The 26,200-nt window shown below is 47.6% G+C and overlaps 1 protein-coding gene across 1 annotated transcript in view; it reads left to right on the top strand.

Annotated features, from left to right (window-relative positions):
- LOC144945298 (protein yippee-like 1) overlaps positions 1-26,200 on the top strand; it is a 52,509-nt gene that overhangs the window by 3,715 nt on the left and 22,594 nt on the right. The window contains exon 2 of the mRNA XM_078873707.1: positions 3,823-4,201. Within this exon, the coding sequence (XP_078729833.1) occupies positions 4,085-4,201 (117 nt within the window). The 5' untranslated portion in view covers positions 3,823-4,084. The remainder of the gene's footprint in view (positions 1-3,822; positions 4,202-26,200) is intronic.

Genomic DNA, 26,200 nt, shown 5'->3' with positions numbered 1-26,200 from the left:
AATACGCGGCACAAAATAGGAATTTGGCCATTAGATGGTTTGGCTTCGGCAAATCCGATTTAAAAACACAATTTGTGTACAAAAACAAAGCGCAGTTGTAGCGCCTCCTAGTGGCGGCAGGGGTTACGTGACGCCACTTACAGACGGTCTGAAGGATGCTGTCAACTTGGTAGGCGTCAACTTAAAACACATTCCTGCTGCGGAGGGAGCTGGTAGCAACACGTTGGGTTGCTCGGTCAATGGCCTGCAGGATCAAATGCGGCGTGGTGTATTCCGCAAATATGCCCGACTGAGGGCGGGCACAAGCCGGCGTGAGTAGGTGAAACGTTGAGTACTCCTAGGTTTTTTTCGGTAAAGTCACGTAGGTAAAAATAATAATAATAAAAATAATAGAAAATAATAATAGAAATAAAATATTAAATATTTTATTTGATAAAAAATAATAGAAAATAATAATAGGAATAAAATAAGATTTATTTTATTTTTATTATTATTTTTATTATTATTTATTTATTACCTACCTGACTTTACCGAAAAAACCTAAGAGTTATGAATCCTTGCAGTCACGAAAGCTTCAAATCTAGAAACGTTGAGTTTTTTATAAGGGCACCACTGGGGTGACCAGCCCCTCCCTCTCCGACGGACGGACACAATAATCCCCTGTGGGCTGGTGTAACCAGGAGGTTCCTACCAGTAATTTTCGTCAATAGAGCTGGTCATGAAAGTAGCAAAATCTTCTAGGCGACATTTCGGGCAATGGTCTTTTATGTATGTGCCATAAAGTAGGTCCATCGCCTGAAACGTCGCCTGGTATTATACCCTTTTCGGGCAGTGTTGTTGACGATTATGAGTTTGCTATTTCTGCTTGTGCACCGATAGCCATGCGGTATCACCAATATAGTTTGCAACTTAGACGTGTGTGTAATATATAGTTATGTGTAAGTTGATTTACACGTTCATAAAGTCGTATTTGTGTAACCGGGTGAGAGAAACTCTACGTATACCAGGATGAGTCGTTTTAAAGTAAGCTTCTGGTGATTTGGAAAATTCTAATTAGATAAAATAATACAGAGTGATGAATCATTTGTCTCTTTCACATTGTTGCTTAGCTAATTTCTCGCTTGTACAGGTTTGGTGCCGGTCGTTGGCTCAAAACTAATTATAAATATTACGCGTGTGTGAACTCTCTCCCACGTTCCAAGCAATGTCTAGTGGTTTGCATAAGCAGTAATTTCCATAATTTGTTTTCCAAGTAACGTAAATTAAATTATAATACTGTATGCTGCTACGTGCATGCTAATAGAGCCAACTAAAACTGCAGACGAAAAAAACCCCAGTACAAAACTAGGCAGTCTTTACAAATATATCTTCACATAATGGAAACCTTCGATTTAAAGCTTTCGTGATTGCAGGGATTCATCTTCTTGGTTCTTTCGGTAAAGTCACGTAGAAGGGAAATAATAAAATAATAAAAAGAAAACATTAAATAATATAGTAAAATATAATAATATCAGATTTTTTTTATTTTTATATTTCCCTTCTACGTGACTTTACCGAAATAACCAAGAAGATAATGGAAACCATCGGAGGATGTGGGTGAATTGGTTATGAAATGCAAATGTGCAGCCCATCAATTGCATTGTGACGTCACTGCTGGCAGGAAAGGGGCTCCCACTAGACGGCGCTCCAGGGTGTTTGGCCTACTCTTCCATCGCACTCGATTGCCCAGTCGATTGTGTTGTTGTACCCAGGTGCGCAGCTGGCAGAACAAGAATACTAGGGGATTTAAGGGGGGGGAATGTCCATCGCATAAGCTGCCATACCTGGAGATTGACTTTTCCACACCCGGCACTCCACGTCCAGTATTCATCTCACTATAGCTGTGGCTACTCGATTCGGGTGCCTCTTCATCTGCCAGCGAATTCATCAAACATCTTCAGTGACATTGGACCCTGATTATAATCTTACAAATCATTTCAAACGTGCCTATAGCCCTCTCATTGGCCAGATAAGATTACTAGAATTAACGAGGCTATTTCGATAGATTGTCCCTCTTGGGGGTCTTTCTGTAAACGGTGTCTGTTCACTGACAATATAAAATGTGTATATATTTTTTTACTGTACCGAGCGGTGGCTGTACATCCAATGAATTATAAAAGAAAACACAGACGCACAATAGAAGATTCCACGTGCGGTTGGGCCTTTCTGAAAGAGACGCCTTCGTGTATTGTCTGGTTTGTTGACCTTTGGTTTTGTTTGTTTGTTGTACTAACACGGGAGTGGCACGTGGGTTGAGTGTGTCCGTCTGCTGTGGAAACTTGAATAGGCCTTCTTTTGTCCACTTGCTGCCAGTGCTAGCTGTTGCAGGTGCAGACTTTATAATGATCATCATTGTCACCATGAAATCAACAGCAGGTTTTTTTTTTATCTCCATGGTGTAGTATGGTTAAATAACCCCACCACAAGGCATGGAGAGGCCCTCATCCAGCACTGGCTTAACCAAGGGCCGACAATTATTTTGAACACTTCCCGACATTGCGAGATGAGTATTGCATACTGCTCAATTGCAGATGAATTGGTTGAATTCGTTTTTTGCAGATTATGACCTTTGACCAAATCGGAATCTTTATTTATATGGGAGGAAGCCAATGAGCTATGAAGCTCTTTGGCACAAATGTCCAGTATGGGCAGATCAGCAAGTTACAACAGCAACATCACTTGGGATGTTGTTGTACCCTTGGCCATGAAATCTTGGAAGCGGAGCAGGTTTGAGCCTGCACGGCCAACCATTGGGTGTCGTAGGCGTTGTGGGCAGTAGAGGGCACTGCAACAAATGTCATTGAAATTCCCTTCACCCAACCCGCACTGATCAGTGTGGTGAATTATGAGCTTTATTTTTGTTACAAAAATGTAATATATTCTGTAATTTTTTTATTTTTAAATAAGTGCTGTATTACACGTGTGCATGCATTTACATCAGTGCCAGACTATTTAAATTAGGATGTAGACTAATGAGCCAGATCTCCTGATGGCGTCTCGCATAATATTGTTTGATTATGCTAATGTGGTTGTCTACAATATTCAAATTTGGCATTTGGTCTGTGTATCTCAACTCCAGTCTTCCAAGATGCTCCCACACAGTCTACCCTTTTGTGATTTAGAAATGTATTTTTTTAAATTAATACGTAAATTAAATCGCCACACACACATCTGATGGCTGGAAATCGCGGGGAGCTGCCGCAGAGGTTTGCGATGACTGGAGTTGAGAAACTGATCTATGGCACTCGTGCACTTTGCAGCCCAGTGGCTTTTACACAAATAAAAAAAACATTACTTTACAACAGCTGGTGTGTTGGTTTAACGCAAAGATTACTTGGCAGGCTGAATCTGGAATGGAACCTTGGCAACCACGTGAACAGACAGGTTCAATAGCTTGCATGCTCACTTGACACTTGCAAAATGTAAACGTCGCCGTGCTGTTGTGCTATGGATAGAGTGACTGAGACTTGTCATAGGAATGTGGAATTTCCACTGCCAGTGGAGATTAATTCCACCCCACACTCATTTTGGTTGCAAGTACTTTGCAAATTAAAATTTTCTCCCATTTTATAAATGTGCTGTCGATGTCACGTCATGAGATGTATGTAACCTTCCACTTGGGACTTTCACAGTGATCAGCACAACACCTCGTATCAAAAAACGCCCAGGAAGGAGATGTCATAGAACTTCTGTGATATTACATTTTACATGCCTTGGAAAAGGGTGTTTGTCACCCCCTATTCAATTGCTAAATGGCCCCGTGATTTCATTTTTTGTCGACAGGTACCGGCAGACTCGTGCAGCTGATCCAAACTGCCGAGCAGAAGGAGCGAGCGGGTGCGAGAGCTATTGAGCAGCGAGCCGCCCGGGCGAGCGAGAAGGAAAGGAGGAGAAGGAGGAAGAGGGACCTTCGTGGTGGAAAGAGAGCAAGTGAGCGAGAGCGAGAGAGAGGGAGCCGCTGCAGCTCTAAAGTTGGGACCGGGAGCAGCCAGCCTGCCCGCGCGCGCGCCGCCAGGGGAGAAGGTGACGGAGCGACCCTGGCACCATGGTGAAGCTCAGCAAGTCCAAGACCTTCCAGGCGTACCTGACCAATTGCCACCGCAAGTACAGCTGCGTGCACTGCCGCGCCCACCTGGCCAACCACGACGAGCTCATCTCCAAGGTGAGAGGGGCGCACATGTCACACGCCACGCACCATGCGACCGCCACGGGGAGTGGCCACGCCACAGCGTCCGAACGCATTGTGAAGGTGGCTCGGAACGCGTGCCGTGTTATCCGCGCCCTGGCGGAATCGGCCACACCACTGCGCACCACGCACTGTGCGTTGGAGAGGCGGCCTCAACGTATATCGCACACCGTGCAGACGAATGAAGCCTGTACTTTATACAACACCGCGCAGCATGCAGAGCCAGCCTTAATTTGCACCATTTATCTTACACCATGGATAGTTAGCCTCCACACACGATATATCACGCACCATGGAAAACGAGTCTCAACGCACACCACGTGTCATATATCCAGCCTCGAGAAACACCGTACATCAAATACCACGGATGGTGAGCCTAGAAAGACACACCATCACACACTATGGATAGTGAGCCTACACACAAAGCAAAGATCCCCCTTGTAGCCTTAACAGACTTGGGGAAAGTGCTGTTAGTGAGCACCTAATGAAGGCCGGCATGGTACGTGAATGGATGGGTGATCAGCACCATGCCTGACCACCTCTGTTTCCCCAGTGGCGATGTTTACACATTGAACGAGGTACTAATTTAAGGCTGAATCAACTTGGGGGAGAGCCGGGACGGGTTCAGACAATTGTCACTGGTGTTGGCCATGAGCGGTTATCGAACTCGGGTCGCCCGGCTCGTCACGCAGCGTGCTAACCGCTTCATCGCTCTCACACTTTGCAGTGACAGCCTCAACATACACCATACATTACACCACTCGGAGTAATGCACAGCGACGAGGTCACAGCATGAACGACCTGGCTCAACGTTTTGTCATGTGTCGCACATGGAGCGCTCTCTTCAACACCTCCGATTTAGCACGGTTGGCTATGTACGGTGCGAAAGAAGCTCAACATACATACAACACACATCATACGTCATGCAGATCCAACCTCGTCACACACCACGCACATCCAACTTCAACACACACACACCATACACCATGGACAGCCATACACCACACCTCATGCTTTCGGCCTGTACCAAATGCACCACACGCACACGAGTACACACCACGTGCTACAGGGATCCAACTTTCACACCTCGCTCACCGCACATATCACACACCTCACTACCAATGGTGCTCGGATATTTTATATTTTTCTCTTATCACCGTCTCCTCCTTATCTGTTCAATGTGTACTGTCGTGCCACCCATCTCAAGCCTGTCTACTGTCTCTTCACATTCATCTTTTATTCATATGCACGCCTTGTTCTCTCTCTCTCTCATTCCATCTCAGTGTTTTTTTATTTTTATTATATAATTTTAATCTCATTTACATCAATCGCGCGATGTCGTTCCTTGCCTCTCGCCCTGCAATGAATTCACCCCCACATATCCCGTCCCTTGCCTCGCTCGGCCCTGCCGCACTTCAAATTCAGACCAGCGTCTCCCACCTTCCCTCCCTGTCTGGCTCTCTCAAGCTTCCAGAAAGAAAGAAAAAAACTCTATCGGTGCTGAGAAATTAATGCCAAAAACACAAGCCTGAACATTCTGTACATTTACCAAATACAGGTCGCAGAAGTGGACCGGGTTGTGTGTGCGTGTGGTTTTTTTTTGGTCTGGGCAGTTAGGAAATTTGGCTTCCTTTTTATTTTATTGTTTACGTCTGCGTGATTTTTTTTTCTCTCTTTCGGACATGCACCGCTAAGTAAATCGGCAGGAAATGAGCAGAACAATGTAATGACGTGCATTGTCTGCCCTGTGCTGGTGGTGGTTGTTGTTGTTTTTTTATCGTTATTAAGACTGTAGGGATAGCTACCGTGGCGTCATGGTTCGCGCACTGCACTTGCAATCCAGAGGTAGCCTCCTGTTCGGTTTGATCTCCTGGCGCGGCATTTGAAGCGGTGGTCTCAAGTTCAATTCATCCCTCCCCATCTCTGCCCATCGATCGGCATGTCGTATATGTGGTGGGGTAAAGTGTGGGTCCTCCCACGGTCATCCGAGACGGTCTGGCCAGTGTGCGCAAGTTCGTCAAAATTCCATCTCTAGACGGGGCCCTCTAGAGCCATCCTCTGGTGGAGGTCCTTCCGCCAACAGTGGCGTGATTGAGCAATAGCAGGGCTGCACCTTTACCTCTTATTGTAACGCATGGGGGTTTTCTCTGAAGCCGCCAGGAGTATTGTCGTCAGCGGCGGTGGCCCCATCGATCTGCTGCTGGTCAGCGCTGGGACAAGTACGAGAATGCGGTGTGTTCTTTTAAATGGGGCCGCGCGCTTGCGAAACAAAAAGGGGATCGCGTTTGGCCCGTACCGAGTTGGCGTGTGTTGATTATACCATTGGTCGACCTGCGCCGGTTTGGAAGCCGGCGAGGGCCTGTTGAGATGCAGCACCGCTCCTGTTTGTCAAACGGGTTCTTCTGGCTCCGATCTCTCTCTGGGTCACGGTCAAGTTTGTTTTGAGGAATCGGACACTGTTCACGGAATATATTCTCTAGAGGTCGGGTGGTTGACCTTGCCAGCGATTTAATGACTTTTCTTAATGAAGGGTCATGATGCGATTCAAGAATTGATTATTGTTTTTTTTATTAACGGTGTGGTGAATGGTCGTGCCTATAGTGGCTGAAGGGGTCAAGTGAACCCATTGCCTACAATGAGTTGATGAACAGTGATTTGTACACGCACGATTCAATGCGTGCAATGTTAGCTTAAGCATGAATGTTAATTGATTAATTTACACTCTGTTCCTAATGTATTGCAATTTAGTCATAGATCACGTGACTTCTGTGTGGCCACCCCAATTCTGAATCCCTCCCCTCTCCCCGCCTCCTGTGAAAACGCACTCTGCTCCGTGTAGAAGCGTCGAGGCCCCTTATTTGGCCTCCTCCTCCCTCTTCTCCATCTCTCCTGACCCCTTTGCTTCCATTTTTCCATTAAATTTTCCCCTTAATTACCATTCTTTCTCTTCCCTCTCCCGCACCTTTCTGCATATATGCCCCTTCTCGTGGTGTGGCCGCAGGTACAACGTTGCTGTTATAATTACTCTAATAATGATCGTTTCAAGCCTCTTGTCATTCCACTACTTGAGGAAGTGGGCATAGCTTGGGAGTTGTTTCACCATAATTCACCATCCTGATCTGTGCAGGGCGTTGAGCGGAGGACTTAAAAGTGGTTCCGATATCACTCGCCACTGATGTTAGTCTTGGCCAGCAATGGAATTCAGGTCGCTGGGTTTATAGCCCAGTGTGCCAACCACTGCCTCTGTTCCACCCATGTATATTTTTACACCACTGTAAATTCTATCCCTACCCTAACGGTGAAAAGTATGTTCACGTACCGAATCTGGACCCCGAGTCTTAATCATGGTCCATATCATTACCACGCTCCTGGTAAACAATGATGCATTTCTCATTGGTCCGCTCCCTGTCTCTTATCCTATTACCCCAGCCACCCTCCCATCAATCCGCTCTCTCTCTGACTCCTGGGTAATAAACTCTGGTGTCTGATCTTGTTGTACTTTACCCACCCTGAACTTATAACGTCACGCATGGCTCGGCGGTAAACAATGTATTTTATTGATGTCTGTTGACATGTGCTCTGACGTGAGCAGTGGAAACTATAAAGTTATATTATTGCGTATGTCAATTTAGCTGGCCTATCCTCTGAAAGGTACATAATGCTAATAATTAAACACATTTTTACAGAGGAAAGCATCGCTGAGTCTCAAGACTCGATTTCAGGAGGGCCCTTCATTGGGATATTTGGACGTTTCCATTTCTAATTAATGTTTGGCTTCATGCGGGAGAAACCTGGAGAAGTCTGAGAAACCCCACCACGCATATAAATATGTAATTATTAATTTAATATAGCGTCGTTCATGCAAATTGCATCTGTAACATTTGCTAAGTAGAAACCACAAACAAGCTGCCAGGCGGTGAGCTGGTGCCAACAATTGTTCTGCAGTTCTTTCCATATATAGTTCAATATGTTTTCAGTCAATAGGTGTTGATACATGTGTGAAGGAACCGGTGCACTCGTCGAAAACCCACCCGTGCGAGGGGGCAACACCCTATCCCATAGGGGAATAGACCGATCATATCGGCACGGCCATGTCCTGGCCACTCCTCTCAGCCCCACGCCTATAGCGCCTGGCAAGCCCTGGTTCAAGTTCATTTATTAGGTATAGCCCTGTGAGCCATTCGGCTCTTGAATCGGGTGTAACCGCAACAAAAGAAACATGAACAAAAAATATCTTAAAGTGAATATGTGACTAAGTGCAAACAGAAAATCCAAGAAAAGACAGCAAAATTTTGCAGAAAAAAATCGCCGTACACCAACACTGTGCAAAAATCCCAATGGGATGCAAGACAAACAACCAACAACAACCACAAGACAACTTAAATTAAGGCCATCAGTCTAACTCTGTACTACAACAAACAAACATGGCTAAACCAATACACTTTTCGAAATCACCAAAATAAAGCCATGAAAGCAATGAGAAACGGTGATCATAGGAACTGTGACAGAATTTTCACAATAAATGGCATAAACCACATGTACTACCAAAACCCTACAGCCATAGCTGGCTGCATGAGTCACTCCACAACAGTGGTGATGGTGGCCGCCCATCGTCTGCCTCCGAGAGCCGACGACATTGGGCTCATTGGGGCCTATGCAGCCGTAGCTGCCGCCCGCGGTGGGGGTAAATAAATAATGAACTGAGTAGTGTACTTGCCACACTTGGCCCGGTGTGCCGAGCCACGCGTGTCACGTACACCGCCAGCGTTTATTGGAGCAGCGGCCACAGCAGCAGCAGCAGTGTGAAAAGATGCGGCTCGTTTAAATATTCATGGCTCGGGGAGTGGGGAGGGAGGGCTCCCTCGCACGCACACAGGCCTGCCGCCAGGATCTTCTTCTTCTCCTGTCCGTGCCGGCGTGTGTGTGGTGGGTTGTGGCGAACTCTGCCGCCCATCCACCCTCCGTCCCTTAGCTCTCCCCCCCCCCATCTCGCCGAGCAGACGTGACTACGGTAAATTTCGATTTAAAGCTTTCGTGACTGCAGGGATTCGGCTTCTTGGTTCTTTCGGTAAAGTCACGTAGAAGGGAAATAATAATAAAAAAACATAATAAAATAATACAGGTCTGTCGGAAAGACAGTGTCATTCAGCCTGTCTGTCCGACAGACCTGTTCTTCACCTGAGGACGGCTGCTTGCGTTGTGGCCGAAACGTCGTGAGAATTATTTTATTATGTTTTATTTTTATTATTTTATTATTTCCCTTCTACGTGACTTTACCGAAAGAACCAAGAAGGTGACTACGGAAATTAAACTTTTTTGCAACACCGCGAATGTCCCATCGTCACATCCCCAGCTTTGCAAAGCACGTTCGATCCGTGAACCATAACCACACAACTGAACTTTCCCAAACCCTCAACTGTCGGGCTTGCCAAAGAAGATTCTGTCTCTGACTCGTAACTTTGCGTGGTAGTGTACCACCGTCACCTTCCCGACTCCTCCAAACAGAATTCGTTCCCTCTGAATCATTGCTATAAGAATATTCGGTTTCTGAAGTATTGATTTTCCCACTGGTTGTCTCTCATCATGCCTCCTGGCATCACCACCAGCTGTCCCGTTTGTCCAGGCAGATTTACCTCGATGAACCATCGCTACCATCGAGAATCTCCTACCCACGTCTCGCCAGCTCTCAAGTTCGCGAGGAGATGTGGCTAATTGAACCCTCGCTACACCGAGAGTCATCTCAACACGAAGCAGAACCCTGTGCAGGTTTCGGGGAGGGAAGTAACACAAATCCCTTGACAGACATGCATCAGAATACAGGCATTCAGGGTGACCTGCAGCGAAATCGATAGGGAGAGATCCAGAGAGGTGGACGATGAGAGGGACATAAAAAAGGCAGGTATAATGACGAGACGGACACATGGATATAGAGACACACAGACATGAAGGGAAGGAAATGGTGGGAGACGCCAAGAGAGACACACAGACAAATGGAGAGGTACATACCAACACAAAGAGACTAGGACAGAGACACGACGTGAAAAATAGGCCAAGAGACTTGCAGAGCTGCAGCGAGAGACTGACGCAAGGCCACAGAGAGCCACAGAAACAGGGGGAGAGACCCAGAAGGAGGCATGATGAGAGACAAACACAGATCGTTTTGAAAGCCCCCTGAACAAGCACAGACCCTGTGCTTTGTGGCACGTTGCACAAGCGTGGAGAGGCGGCGCTGGCTTCACTGAACCGTCCGCTCCACAACGAATCAAAGCCGACTCGAATTGGAAAACGATCCTTCCCATGCCCCTCCTTTCGCCACCACCCTCCTTCTGCTTTGCACCCCCCACCCCCCCCCCAACATCACTGAGTTTGACCAGCCAGCCGATTGGTTTGCCTACGTGGGGCGATGCACCCGTCGCTCGTCACGTTGCGGTGGTCACATTACGATCGTGCGACCGACACGCAAGATGCTTCACAGCTGCGGTAGCAGATGTGGATTAGGGGGCCCCCCCCCCCACGTGTGTTTCGTCATTCATCGTTGCTCGTGGTTCATCGATCCAGTCGATACATTTTTTTATTTTAAATGTGATCTAATACTTTTTTTGTGGTCGATTACTTGAGCCGCTTGAAAAATGCCGGCCACTCTTGCAGCCTGAAGGCAGGAAAGCCCCCGACAGGCCATGGCCAGTGCGACGCGGCTGATGATGTTGACAAAGTTGCCAATTCCCACTTGTCACCTCCCGTTCAGCAGCACACGTGGGAAAAGAGGTTAAACTTATACTTTTTTTCTTACAATTTTCGTGCTATCCAATTCATCGTGTTAATCGACTCTCTAATAGGCAGAGCCATTGATTACTTAAATAATGAGATCGTGGCTCTACAAAAAAAATTCTATGCTCAGATTACTGGAAGAGTGCCTTTGGTCACATTATGCATACGACTGCTTGTGATTGGCCACCAATACCTTTTTTTTATTAACTGGCTAACGAATCTTAGAAACACTGAAGACTACAGTAGTCTTGTGTGAAGTTACAGAGTGGGGAGAGGGACCGACTATCACATTGATGTATTTGAAGACCAAACAATATCATCTCAAAGGGACAAGGTGATGTATAGTATAGGAAGAGTGATCATCGTCTATTTGCAGCCCTGAGCAAGTGGTGGAAGTTCCACATTCCTCTGTCGGTTCATCTGCAGGGCAACCAGCCGGGGCTTAATATCAACCGGTTTTCTTCGGGTCCGTGACCCAAAAAATATTTCCACACCGAGCATGCCACGTCCAGTATACACATCCCTCTCTATGGCTGTGGCTACTACTGGTCACATGCCACCATACCCCGGTCTTACCAGCAACGGGGGAAATATTCGGTGGCAAATGAACCTTCGACAAACCACCGTTGACTTACCGCAGAGTGTGTGCAACGCTGCACCGCTGTGCCTGGGAAATCTTGAGCGGTGAGCACGCAAAAGTTTTTTTTTTAACGAACACACTACCTTCTTGCAGCAGTGTGAATTGTTGCACGATGCTGTTACCGCAAGCCTAGGCCACGCAGATGGAGGATCGTGCTGTTCCGAAACTTTTGTCACTACCGTGACCCTGACGTCTGACTTGATATTTTTTTATTTGCTTTCAAAAGAAGAAGAGAGAGGGCGGAAAAAAAGCGCGTGTTTAAATGTTTATCGTTGCCCTCCCAGCCGCTGGACGATGTGTGGGCAGGCAGGTGGGTGGGAAAAGTTATGCCCACTTTTTTTCTTTGGGACTCGGCGCAAAGAGAGGGAAAACATGTGTGGTTTGTGACATCCACCGATGGTCCCTTGGGAGGTGTGCGGTGCAACCTCCTGCGCCTCCCTCCACCCCGTATCGTCTGGCACCGTTTGTCTTGGTCTGACGCTACAGCCCACGTGGCTCCCACACTATCTCGTAACCCAACTCTACTCAGCTTCATAAAGATGTTATATTATCAACATCATCATCATCGGCTGAATACCTCCGTGAGGCGTCACCGTTTCTCGCCGTATTGCAATGCGCAACAATCCATCTAGCACCGTACACACCAACCGGTTGATTTAATTGTTCCATGACAACCTCTTGGGCGTGTTCCCTCCTTCGGCTGCCACTCTGTGGTTGTTCTCGACCATTGGCCATCAATACGATGTCTCACAGTGGGTGTGTGCTCCCTAATCGTTGTTTTTTTCCCCCCTGTTTCTCTAATTCCAAGTGTACCCCTCACCATTCTTCTTTGTCGCCCATTTCAGCTTCGTTTTATCGATGTGCATGTTTGTAATCCGTACAAATTTTTCATTCGTTTCCATTGGGATATTATTCCAAGTCTCCCGTGGCCACAGGTGGTGTCCCTTCATAGTGGAAGTAAACCGGAGTACCTAGATAAAACACACCACACATACGAGGGGTTACCGCAGAGGGACGATGTGCCTTTGGTTATTCAGGCCCTTGGGTGATCGTTAATACCCACAATACACTCGGTAATGAGTGTGCACAAATAATGTATGCGTTTTTAATTAAGCGACTATAATGAGATTGTCGTGCAATGAAGCAACATGCATTTCCATTATTTGTGTTTTTTTGCCAACACCCATCCAACCTTAATGCTAACCCTTAGGCTACGGTTTGTGTCATCACAGCAGTAACAATAGAATTCTGCAATAGGTTTCCATGAAAGTGATTGGCTCTCGTGCCTTGTTGCTATAGCCTTCCTAGTGTGTCTGTGTGTGTTGTTGCTGTTATCATCGATTGTTTGTGTTATTGTTGCGAGAATCGTTTTACGGAGTAGATGATCCATTCCAAAGGTCGTGGATGAATTGATAATCGGATCCAGTTCCAGTGTTGGTAACAATCAAAGCGACTGACTTTCGCAGCAACCATGTGCTTTGTCCGGGCGTTCGTGGACTGAGGAATAGAGACATGACACTAATGTGAAGGCCTCGCAGTGCCTGCTAGTGATTGCCCTTTGAGCCCCGTGATGGACGGCGCATTCAGCCGAATCAATTGATACGCCTTTTTTATTTTTGTCATTGCTGTTGGAAGGCCACAGATAAGGCCCCCCCCCCCCCCCCATGGAACACCCTGTATCGTTCGTTATCGGGGAAAAAGCAAACGCGTGCTGCCCTGCACGAGCAAAATTAGGTGGCGCGGCATGTCTCCATCTCTGGTGGTGGCCCCCCCAAGCCAGTGGTCGAAATTCCTCGTTCCTATGGCAGGATTAAGTCTCTCCGTGATACAACCGAATGAGGTCCAAGGAGGAGGTCTGGAATGGTTGTCCAGTGGGCAGACTGCCCCCTCGCCGGCCCATAGCAATGTGGTATTGCCATGTGTCTTATGTCCCAGGGCTGCTGTTATCCGTGGAAAATGCAAGTGGTGACATCTAGAATGAGTCTTAAGTTGTGCAGATGCCAGCCCGATTTCTTTGCCACAGGACCGTCAGAGATGGTGATGGCTTGGGAAGGCCCTCATTTGGCAGTGGATAGATTATGGTCGTTGCCGATTTAACGTAGGTCAAATTCGACAGGGCGAAAAAAAAACAGACGGGCAAACCCGCCTGCGTGTTTCCTTAAAAACAACGCTTGGGGTTAAGCGGCTTTTTAGCAAGAGGAACACGAACGCACAAACACGTGTGCGCGCACACACACACAGAGTAGCAAAACAAAGGAAAGGGGAAGGCGTGGGTTTTGCGGGAGTGGTGGGTACAGGGAGTGACGCACAGCAATACTGACCTCTCTGCCCACCCGTCCACCTGTTCAGGTGTGCGCAGTCGACAGGGGAGTAGTAATGTAGCAGTTCGTGCGCTTGGCTACGAACTCAGACCCGAGTTTGATTCCCGCTCATGGCCAACACCAGTCACGATTGTCTGAACCGGTCCTGGACCTCCCCTTGGCTCGACTCTGCCTCATGAGTACCTGGTGCGGTGTGTAGTAAACATCGCCACTAGGGAGACAAAGGCAGCCGGGCGTGGTGCTGGCCACCCACCCCCTCGTGTGCCGTGTCGTCTTCATAGGTGCTCGCAAACAGCACTTACCCCCCCTCCCCCCAACAGTCTGTTAAGGATATATATGGGGGCATCTTTTTCTTTGCACTCGACAGGTGGAGTAGGTTTGTGCGCAACAAGGACCTCCCTTTGGGGCAAGAGCACAACCCAGGACTGGTTGTGGCAGGATTTAAGTTCGACTGCTGCCCAAGATGTTGGCAGTAATGCCGCACAAGCTCTCCAGTTTGGCACGGCGTCCAACGTTTTGCTCCACGGGCATCTTCAGGAACGAATTATCTTCTGAGTTCATGGCATCAGTATCTTCTGAAATCCAGTGAGTTTGGGATGTTTTGTTACTCCAGTAAACTACATTTTATTTACCAGGTAAAGCCCACTGAGCTTTGCGAGCTCTTTTTAAGAGGCGTTCTGGCCACACATAATAGCTCATCGAAGTGGCTTTCATCATCATCAAATATGAGCATTTTTAGTAGCAGCCAAATAATCGAAACGCGTGTTTATAAATATGGGGGGGAGGGGGCGGCTAAAACTGGACAAGCTCGGACTAAAATCCACGCGGCCACCAACGGGAGAGAGAGAACACGCGAACTCCAAATATGCAACGGACATCGTCAGGGTTCCGATGGAACCCCTGACCCCCTGCATACCAGGTGTGGGACGTAATATATCCTGGCCATCGCGAGCTTTTTCAGTGACGCCCGGCATGTCGAGCGAAACGTTGGACATAATTCTGAAACGGCATACGGTACAACCTTGAAAACACATCGGCGATATAATTTAATTCGATTTTTTTGTGTTTCACTCGTAGTTGTAGTGCGACCACGCCAGTGTAAACATTGCATTGGCCACAAATATCCTGATTTTTCCAGTGAAAGTCGGCAGGTTAATACCACCTGATGTCTCCACCGTCGCCACACCTCGCCGTCGCTTCCTTCCTTCTGCTCGTGCCCACAGTCTACGCCCGCCCTCCCAAGAAGATCTGCTTTTACAGTTTCACCATCAACGCCACCATCTGGCTTTAGGTCTTCCTCTTTTTTTACATAGTTGGCTTGCCCTTAAAGGACTTGTTACAGTCTCACAACCACTCTCTGGCATAGCAAATTACGTCCCTTGGTTACCAAGGGAAGCCTAAGTCGCAGGACTCAAGAGGGCCCTGCAACGGGATGTTTGGCTTTGTCGGAGGCGAAAACCCACCACGCATAAGAGAGGGGGGGGGACTGACACTTGCCACTGGCCACATATAACAGCCCCACGACTACAACACCTGGAAAGCCTTTTGGTGGTGGTGGTGTTCACTCCATCCGTGTTCGAACCCATCCTTAACTCGTGCTTAGCTTTGCAATATCCAATGAGGCTGAGCACATTCCGGGTGATTTTGGTCTTGGGCACGCTGCCGCCGTTCCTTCTGCGGTCATTTGAAGTGCCGTTCATCTGGAAAGACCACGTGTCTGCTGTGTGTTTCACCTCCATCTTGATTCTATTTGCGCATGATCGTTTGTATGCACGGGCTCTATGTGTTTGTGTACCCTAAACATGTTTTGCATTATTAGCGTGCATGTGTGCATGGCGCGTGCAATGTGTGTTTGTGTGTGTATATATAAAACGCAGAGTTACTGAGTAACCTTTGGAAACTGGTCTTATCACTTCACGAGTCTTATGATGGCCTTGTACCATCGTGGCTGTACCAGAAACTTTGCTTGCGTCACTCACAACCGGTTGGGCCATTTGACCATACGTACCTTTTATCGCTTGTCCACGATTGCACGCGTGAAAATAAAGTGATTTTTTTTTTAAACAAACCGAGGTTGTAAAAAAAAAAGAGATTGTAAAAGGGAGCAATAGTTTTCTGACTGTTAATTAAAAACGAGGAAGCTGTGGTTGTTTAATTATTTGCTTCATTTTACTGTGTTTTTGCTTATTTTGGGGGTCGGGCGGTCGAGCAGCTGCCGCTTTGCATAAGAGGCACGTGACAACGTTGTTTTGACAATTGTGTGGGGGTTGCTGGCCGTCTTCGGCAATAATTTTACATTGAAGTGCTTGAGCCAGATACTTGCGCCTGGAGGATGCGGAGTGGATCGCTGCGATGAGCGTCGTTGCTCGTGTGGTGGTGATATCGATGGTGGTGATTTGACGATGCTTGTGTTGGTAGTAGTGATGATGGCATTGCCTGTCGTCACGATGGTCCTTTTGTTTCTGGTAGTGGTGATGACGCTGGCGGTCGTGTTTGCCTCGGTGGTGGTAATGGTAGTGGTGGTGACACTGTTAGCAATGGTAGTGTCCAGTGGTGGTGCTGGTGTTCGTGGTGATGGTAATTGCAGCCGTGACGCTGGCCATCCATCCCCTTGTGTGCTGTGCCGGCCTTGATCGCAATTACCCCTACAGCCTGTTAGAGGCTACACGGTGGACCTTTGTCTTTGTTTTGTAATGATGGAGATCACCACTTCATATTAGCTTAATGTACACAAACATTAACCGTTTAGAACCCGAAAAAGACTTGTGAAGTCGATACAAATTTTGTTCTGTGTTTTATCCGCCCGGCGTGCCGTTCATTGTTGTGAGCGTCGTTTTCATTTGGAGGCAGTTGCAAAATGCAACTGCCTCCAAATGGCCCGTTAGTGTCCTTCGCATGCCTCCTCCGCATGAAATATACAACACAGGGAGCCAGCAATGGCGCACATACCTATCTATATTGAGTATAAATAAAATAAAACAAATCTACAAATGAGGTTTCCTTTCAATTCTCAAGCAAGTTTATGTATTTATATAATACCGCTCGCACCGCTGCTGGCTGCCGCCTCTCTGCGTTGGCCATTTCAATAAGTGTTGGCAGACCTCCTTGAGACAAATTTGAAATGCCGTACTGTACGCTAAGGAGAACTTTCATCTCTGTTTCGTACGGGGGAATGTTTTTGCCCGGTGTCATAGCTATTGAGTGTGCAACTGCACGGGGCCACATGGGCTGGAGGGTGACCCCAGGTGCCGAGTTACAAAGAGATGGGGTGATGGGGGGGGGGCCATAGTGGCGAGATGTTAACGACCTCGCTTGGTATTCAGGAGTTTTGTGAGTTAGATCCCGACCCTGCTGACGCCTGTATATTTGGAGTTTCCGTGTCTCTCTCCCCGTGGTCATGTGGATTTTTGTTTGGGCCCCCCAGTTTTTCCCACCACATTTTAGAGTCGTCGTGTGTTTTGAGTGTTTGGCTCTAATTTTCCACGCGATAAGCCACTTCGTTGAGCTATAATTTGTGGCCAGGTTATTTCTGAAAAAGTGCTATATAGCTCAAGGTGGGTCTGAGATTGGTAAAATAATTTTTTTGTACAAATATTTTTTTGTACAAATAGTTGAGAATTGGACTACTTCCTTGCAGCAGGGTCAATGACAACCACACTATATACCTTTGACTTTTCCCTCGGTTGTGAGAGTTAGGAAGTACTTTGAAAAAAAATCATCGGCAAGAATGGGGAAAAACACCCTGAGCAGGAACCTCCCAAAAAAACTTTCCTGAGACTCGATCAGGACCTTACATAAGCATTGTTTGTAGCATTGTCCTATGGATAGGCTTGCTGTTGGCATCCTAATGTGGAAATTTAACTCGCGTGTTTGGACCACCAACAACAACCATATGAAAGGCCATCCAGTGCTCGCTTCAGTATCATGACACTTAATTTAATTATTAACTAAAACATAAAATTATATCTGCCTGCATACAAATATTTATTGGAGTATCATCGGCCAATTGTTCTTCCGGACTAGTGTTTCACAACCAACGTTTGTTTTGGCAGAAAACATTCTGGAGTGATGTCAACCTTCTCGGGCGCATGCGCTGAATTTGACCTGTTTAAAACCAAAGCTGTTATGTTTCCCAGATGTTATAGGCAGTGCCCATTTTCATTTTGGCTATGGGGCCACTTTGGACAAAACAATAATACTATATAACACTTAAAGTAATTCGTAACTTTTGACAGTCCGATAAATTGGGAGAGCGGGTTGGAGCGTTGTACTCTAACCCCAGCGACCCGAGTTCGACTCCCGGCTACGGCTAACACCAGTGGCAAGTGATACTTGCGTAACTGGCACTCGCCTCTCAACATAACACACCCTGCACTGACCAGCCTGGGGAAGTATGGCCAAACAACTCCTGTGATCGACACAGCCAGCATAAGGGGAGGCATTCATCCAACGCGCACCAAATTAACTTACAAAAGGGTCTAATTTTTTGGAGGGGGTTATTTAAAAGTGCTCTCGTTAGGATGCGAGATGTTTTATACCGACCTCCGTCTACACAAATAACGCAGGTTTCAATCCGTCGGCCAACTGGCTTTCCAGAACCAATATTATGATGCAGCACGTTTTTATACAACCACAAGAACACTCCAGACTGGCTTCGAACTTTTGGGTTCCATCCGCAATGCTGCGGCCGTTATCCCACCACCCTTCTGGCGAGATGTTAACTGCCTCGCCTGGTATACAGGAGGTCGTGGGTTCAATCCCAACCCTGACACCTGTATATTTGGAGTTTTGAATGTTCTCCCCCCCCCCCCCCCGTGGTTGCGTAGATTTTTAAATCCTTTATATTAAGTTCACGTGCTTGCTTGCTTGCGTGCTTGCTTGCTTGGGACCGTGCAAATCTTTCGGTCGTTTTTTAACCCACTTCCCGTGATCCAATCGAGCTGACATTTTCCACACAGACTCGTTGTGCCAGACAATTATTGTTCGTGAAAAAAACATTCCCAAAATTTTACACTTTTTAGGCAAAAAAAAAATATTTTACATATATTCAAATAGAACGCATTCATGGCTTTGGCTGAACGTCAGTGTAAGAGCCCAGAGCGTAACCCCTCCACAGGCTGTGGCGGAGTAGCGCAGTTGGTAGCGCCCTCGCTTCCCATGCCAAAGGTCGCGGGATCGATCCCCGCGTCCTCCACAGGCGAATATATTTTTAAATCCTTTATATTAAGTTCGCTGCCACGCATATAAAGGATTTATAGTGAAAAACTTTGTTTTTACGGGTTATACTTATTAAACCCTTTATATTAAGTTCACTTGCTTGCTTGCTTAGGACCGTGCAAATCTTTCGGTCGTTTTTTAACCCACTTCCCGTGATCCAATTGAGCTGACATTTTCCACACAGACTCGTTGTGTGTGACAATTAATGTTCGTGACATTTTTTTCCCAAAATTGTACACTTTTTAGGACAAAAATATTATATTTAATTACCAATTGCTTAATGCTGCCATGCAATCATCTGACCCATAGGTGGCAGCCATCTCAAGCCAGAGGACGAGAGGACTCAAGCCACCACGCATATAAAGGATTTATAGTGAAAAACTTTGTTTTTACGGGTTATACTTGTTCTCCTTTTATTTCCACCCCCGCATTTAGAATCGACCGTGCGTTTTCGAGTATATGGCTGCTGCTGCACATTTCCGCAGGATGATGGCCTAGGTCACTTCTGAAAAAGATCTTGGACAGCTCTGGGGTGGGCCTTACCTGGTAAAATAAAAAAAAATAGTTTAGTTTATTGGCAAGAGAGCTCCCTCCAACCCCAGTTGCCTCTCCCCCCCGGGTTGTCTGCTGGTGGTTTGACTGACCGATTCGGTGGTATGGCGTGCGTGCCACTTCCACGAAATGTCTTATTTTTAAAATGAGCTTTGTTTAAATAGCCGCTGTCGCTTTACTACCCACCACCACCACTATTGTGAAAATGCGGACCTCCTGTGCATCGGAGAAGGGGGTTGAGTAACACTTGGCCCTTACCCTTCCCACAACACTGTCGACACTGTTTTCATAGCATTGCGCTCCCCTCCCGCCACTGTTCTCGTGTCGACACGTGCGTTGCTGTGTAGACCTTACACGGGGCTGAAATGTAAATGTGTGTACTGTATAGATGTCTCCTCTTCTGAACACACAACGGCTGTTCACTGAACCACACACACACACGTACACACAAATCTATTTCTCTGTGCGGGGACGCTGTTGTTGTTGTTGCTGCTGCTGCAGCAGCGAGAGTTTGTTTTGTTTGCGAGTGCCCATTAAGGCCGGCGTGACACGGCACAGATTAAGGTCGGGCGTGGGGAGCGGTGGCGCAGCGGTTAGCGCTACGCTGCTATTCGAACCCGGCGGCGACCCCGGGTTGGATTCGCGCTCACGGCCAACACGGCAGCGACGATTATCTGAACCGGTCCTGGGCCTCCCCTAGGTCGACTCGGACACAAATGAGTACCCGGTGCGGCCGCGTTGTAGTAACATCGCCACTGGAGAGACAAAGGCGGCCGGGCGTGGTTGCTGGCCACCCAGCCCCCTCGTGTGCCGTGCCGGGCTTCATAGGTGCTCGCTAACAGCACTTGCCCCAACAATCTGCTACAGGCTACACGGGGGATCTTTGTTTTTGTGAGTTTGTGGTTGACTGCATTTGCCCACCACATAACAAACCGGCTGAACAGAGTTCGAATTCCGGTTAAAAAAGGTTGTGGCGAGTTGACGTCGGAAATCAACCCCACCCCACTTCATCAAACACCCGGCCGCCTTTGTCTCCCCAGTGGCGATATTACTACAACGCCGCCGCACCGAGTACTCCTTTGTGTCTGAGTCGACCTAGGGGAGGCCCAGGATCAGTTCAGATAATCGTCGCTACTGTGTTGTCCGTGTGCGGGAATCGAACTCTGGTGTGGGCCAAGGTCCGTAGCGCAGACGCGCTAACCACTACACCACCGCTCCTCCCCTACCACAAACTCACACACACACGTGTTAAACATACAGACACGTGCTAAACACACATACACACGCGCGCAAACCACACACACACTCGCACAACTCCCCCAGCCTCCCGTCTGGTTTCCTTTCTTCGCCACAGCCAATCAGCGTTCGAGCTCGTGCACCCACAAAGGGCCCCCACCCCTCCTCCACAACTCCCAGTCTGCCCATTGGTCGGTAGCACGGTATGCAGAGCCCTTTCACGCGATCCCATTGGCCGAAACCCATTGGCCTGGCCGCCCAGTGTTTTGATTGTTGTTGCCAAGCGAAGAAAAGTGCTCTCGCTCTTTGGGTCTGCAGGATCAGAATTTGCGCCGTGTGTGTGTTTATATATATTTGTGTGAGAGAGGGAGCGGTAGTGTTAGTGGTTAGCGCACTGCGCTACGAACCCAGCCACCCGAGTTCGATTCCCGCTCACGGCCAACTCTGAACCGGTCCCGGGCCTCCCCTATGTCGACTCAGCCTCAAATAATTACCTGGTGTGCGGTGTGTAATCATCGTCATTGGGGAGACAAAGTTGGCCGGGCGTGGTGCTGGCCACCCACCCCCCTTCGTGTGCTGTTCCGGCCTTCGTAGGTGCTCGCTAACAGCACTTGCCCCAACAGTCTGTTAAGGCTATACGGGGAACCTTTGTCTTATGCATCATATAAAGACAACGAACCCCACCCAGGTATCCTACAGAGGCTGTTGGGGCAAGTGCCATTTAGGGGGAGCGCCCATTTAAGGCCGGCATGGCACAATAGGAAGCGGTGTGTGGCTTTGCCCCACTGCCGGCCGCCTTTGTCTCTCCTGTGCTGATGTTCATGTGATGTACTGTATGTTAGTTCGCACTGCACGTTGCCAACCGTGGGGCAGGGTGGAGCAAACTGAACACACAAAGTAGTTCTAAATAAATTAGTTTTTCAGTCTAGATTTAGAAGTGGATGGCTTCAGTGGCTTCCTAATACCACGAGAGGCACACTTTAATTGGAATTGTAGATGGCGATCATAACCCCCTACTTGGTGAACTTGGCAAGACCATTCTGACTGAGAGCCATGATACTCGGTAAGGACTATTCTGCGTTACAAAAAAATTCTGCCCATTTAAGGCTGAGTCGATCTAGGAGCCCAGGACTGGTTCACATAAATGCCACGGTTTTCCGTGGCAGAGAATCGCACTCGGGTTGCCAGGTTCATCGTGTGCTGTGTGCTGGTGACTCCACTCCCGCACCCCACTGTGTGTGTATGTATATACAACACTTTATATAAATGTGAACATTGTGTTCTAAATTCTTACATTTTAATCCTCATCGTCATCAACTGTGACATGCACAGATACCTCAATACACCTCTGAGATAAAGCTATTGTTGATTATTTACAGACCTTTGTTTATTCACTGCTAGAGCCGAAGGCCTGCGGATGTTGTATTGGTGGTCATAGGGCTTGTTTGACCATATCTCACCATGCCTGAGTGTAGCCTTGTTGAAGTTGTGGCTGGGGCAGTGGGTGGACGTGCAGAATCGGTTCAGATGTCTCTTGACACTGATGTTAGCCGTGATCAGGAATCGAACTCGGTGTCGCGAGGTTCGTCGCGCATTGCGCCAACAGCTGTCACCGCTCCACCCATTTCGTACCACCACAACCATATTCCAGAATCCAAATACTGGAGCTGTAGACATACCAGTGACAGTTATGGGAATGTTTTGACAGGTCAATAAGCACTTGCTACTTCGTGTCTAAACACACGCGCACACAGTATGTGACATCAGAGGATCTTTGGATGTCAGCTCCTTATAAGCGTGGGATTTCTCCAGTCGTCTGTGAAAAAAACACAAGTTCATCAGCAGCAATGGTCAATTGAATGCTGGATGGAGACTGTTGGATATTCCACATTTTTATGAAGCAGCCAAATTACCAGTCGAGTTAAAGCAGATCCCTGCTCAACCAAGCTATTGTGTTGTGCTAATCTGCATTGGTGGATCATCATCAATGTCTAACCTCGGCCATTGATGAAAAAAAATCTACATTCCCATGGCAGTTCCAAGTCCGTCCATAAAACGACCTTCTCTCGGGCACATTTGCGCACGTGTTTTGTTATTTTCGCACATGTGGGCGAAAGGCTGGTGGAGGATGTGAAGATGGCAGACGAAGAGAGCGGTGTTACGGGTGGCAGGGCCGGATGAGATAGGAGAGGAGAGGGAACTACAGAGACGGGCCGATCTTTGGCAACCAACGAGATTAAAGGGTATGTGGCTTTTAAAATCGGTGGGCTTTTAAAAGCTTTGGTAAGGAGAGCGAGGGCTGGAGGATGGATAGAAGGGGTGGACGGGAGAGCAAGAGGAGTGGTGGGGGAGGTTGTTGCTGAGCTACTGCGATTGTGCAAATGCGATCTCGGGATAGCACCGTTTTTGGCTACAGACGGTAATGGTCCAGCTGTCGGTGGCAAATCGTCAGGCGTTTTGCAAACAAAGCTTGTCCCCCCCCCCACCCCTCTGTGACCTGATGGTAGGTTCATCCGAAAAGACCTGCATGCCGATCTGTTGGTCAGGTCACTTTGGTCTCCACATGGCCAGGTTTTCCACTATCCCATCTCAACAGTCTGACCCCAAACACCCCCCCACCCCCCCTTCCAAAAGCGCCTGCCACCTAGGGCCCTGCTGTGATGCCAAATATTTGAGCAGGCTGTTGTGTTTGCTGTGTCCCACGCAATTGCGTCTACAGTCCATTCGGTGAAACTGTAGAAAAAAAGGGCCTTTATTGATGGCTTCTCGCAGACCCACCGTCTGCCCTGAATAATACAATTCTTTTGATGTAAAATAATACATGGATGAGCACGACTTTGTCATCCGTGAATTGACCAGAATTATCATCCCCATCATCAGCAGCTGTGGTCAAACCACTGCTGGATTAAGGCCCACTTTATCCGCCACCCTCTGTCACGTTCTTACGATGTAATAATCCGCCACGGCACCTGCATCGCTCCATCTCTCTTTGTTGGTTGTCTAGTCGGACGAGTTATATTTCATGGATGAAGCCCTTAGGTGTAGCTTCTCATCTTCTTTATGTCCATATTTAGGAGGATTATGAAATATTAATGTATGATAAGTGGGGGTGGTATGGTGCCCCCTCCTCTCTGCCGATTCAGCTCAAGAATTAATTCCTGCTTTTGTGATTGTCATATAAACGTAGCAGCCTCTAATGGCTGCAGGGGCCATATTAACCCATTACACACAATGTATAAGTATAGCTTCAAATCTTGCACGTGCAAATTGTTAGCTGTTATCGTGAGCTGTGTTTTGCATCGCTGTACCATTTTTAAAGAATAGCGGTGACTTAGGAAACCCTTTGTCCAACAGTGGATGACGACGATGCCCGTCAGCATAGAAATCGATGTTAATTTAATCATCAAAAGTATCCTTCCGGGGAATAATAATTTACAGGGCTTTGTCAATCCACTGCTGGACGAAGGCCTCCCCATGCCAGAATAGGGGTTTGTTCTACCGTACCTCATCACCCTGGGCAATTTGGGATGGCGAGGTGGGGGATCGAAGGGAGGGGGGGGGGCTTGCACTCAGAATCGGTCGCGACATCACTCGCCACTGATTCTTAGCTGTGATTGGGAATCGAACTCGGGCCACCGGGTTCGTAGCACGAGACACTTTTTTTTTTCCACAACTGCGTGGGTCGCTTCTCGTCGCCCATTCTAACGAAGTTCGCTCGTTGCTCTGTTTTATTAAATATTTACGCACACGTACAACCACTCTAAAGGCACTCATTGTTTTTATGACTACAGGAAAACTGCTTTAGCAAGACTCCCATTTATTAGTGACCCCCTAATTAATTAACGAAAACTCCCGAGTGACTGTTTATTCACAAATAAGATGAGTCGCTTGGCAAATGTGTCTTGTTATCCGTGTGTACGAATGCGGTAGAGGCAGAGCCAGAATTGATGGCTGCTGGCGCTAACGTAATCCTAATCATGTTTACATTTTAACAGATAGACGGATTCACGTGGAAAATTAATCCTATTTCACAAATAATAGGAGTAGTTTAAAATAAAAAAAAATATGTTCGAATATTAGGATCTGACAGCAGTTCAGCCCTGCACATCAATTCCGGATAAAGGGAGTTTGACTGCACATTCGCACAGTACAATACCTCTTATCTGCCACCATATTAGCTGCCAGCGATGTTGTTTGTGGGAACTGTAGGGTCTGCTAAAAACTCCTATTATCCGTGCCCCTATTTCTGTTGTCTCTACTGCATTTCATGGATAAGTGGAGTGAATTCGCGGATAACAGGATACGCGAGCAGTCACGTAGAAGGGAAGTAATAAAATAATAAAAATAAAACATAATAAAATAATTCTCACGACGTTTCGGCCACAACGCAAGCAACCGTCCTCGGGTGAAGACCAGGTCTGTCGGGGAGACAGCGTTGTGGCCGAAACGTCGTGAGAATTATTTTATTATGTTTTATTTTTATTATTTTATTACTTCCCTTCTACGTGACTTTACCGAAAGAACCAAGAAGATGAATCCCTGCAGTCACGAAACCTTTAAATCGAAAGGATACGCGAAGTTTATTCCCCGCACCACTCACGGATTAAGAGTTCTACTGTGCGCACGTTATTGCCGGTCGATTCAAAATGACCCCGTCCGTACTCAGAGGACCACTCACTCGTGTAAATTCCACGTTCATATGGCAGGGGACCAATCTCTCCCCAGCCCCCTCCTCCCCCAATGGACAGCCACTATTGTGATGTGTGTGCCCAAACAAACACAACAAAAACAAGTGGTCGTGGAGCACAATCAGCTGGTGCCAGATTTCAATGGGTCTGGTGCCAGGTGAAGCCTTAGTCTGTGGCCGTGTGGGCGAGCTGTGTTGTTTTTTTTCTTTGGCTTTTCCCAGAAATGGGCAGCGAAAATGTGGCCAGCTCTCGCTTTCCTTCCACAGTCCGCCGAGCAATTGGAAGCCCAGACGGGTTAATTCCTGGGCGCATATTTGTTTTCTTTCATCGCGGAGTCGGTCACTGTTCCGTCAAGCCTGTGCTGATACGCTAACCGCACGCACGGATGCGTGCGCTTGTGCGTGCCCGCCCGTGCGCACGCGTAATTGTATAAATGCACGTAGACACGCACACATAATGCATAAAATGCAGCCCCCCCCCCCACGAGAGACACGTGTGCTGACATGTATAGGTAAGGACACGCTACACTAGCACATGTGCATATACACATCGC

This window comes from Lampetra fluviatilis, chromosome 37 (genome assembly GCF_964198595.1).
Source record: "Lampetra fluviatilis chromosome 37, kcLamFluv1.1, whole genome shotgun sequence".
Classification (NCBI taxonomy): domain Eukaryota; kingdom Metazoa; phylum Chordata; class Hyperoartia; order Petromyzontiformes; family Petromyzontidae; genus Lampetra; species Lampetra fluviatilis.
Note: the sequence above shows the minus strand (reverse complement) of the source record. Positions and strands in the feature narration are given on the sequence as shown.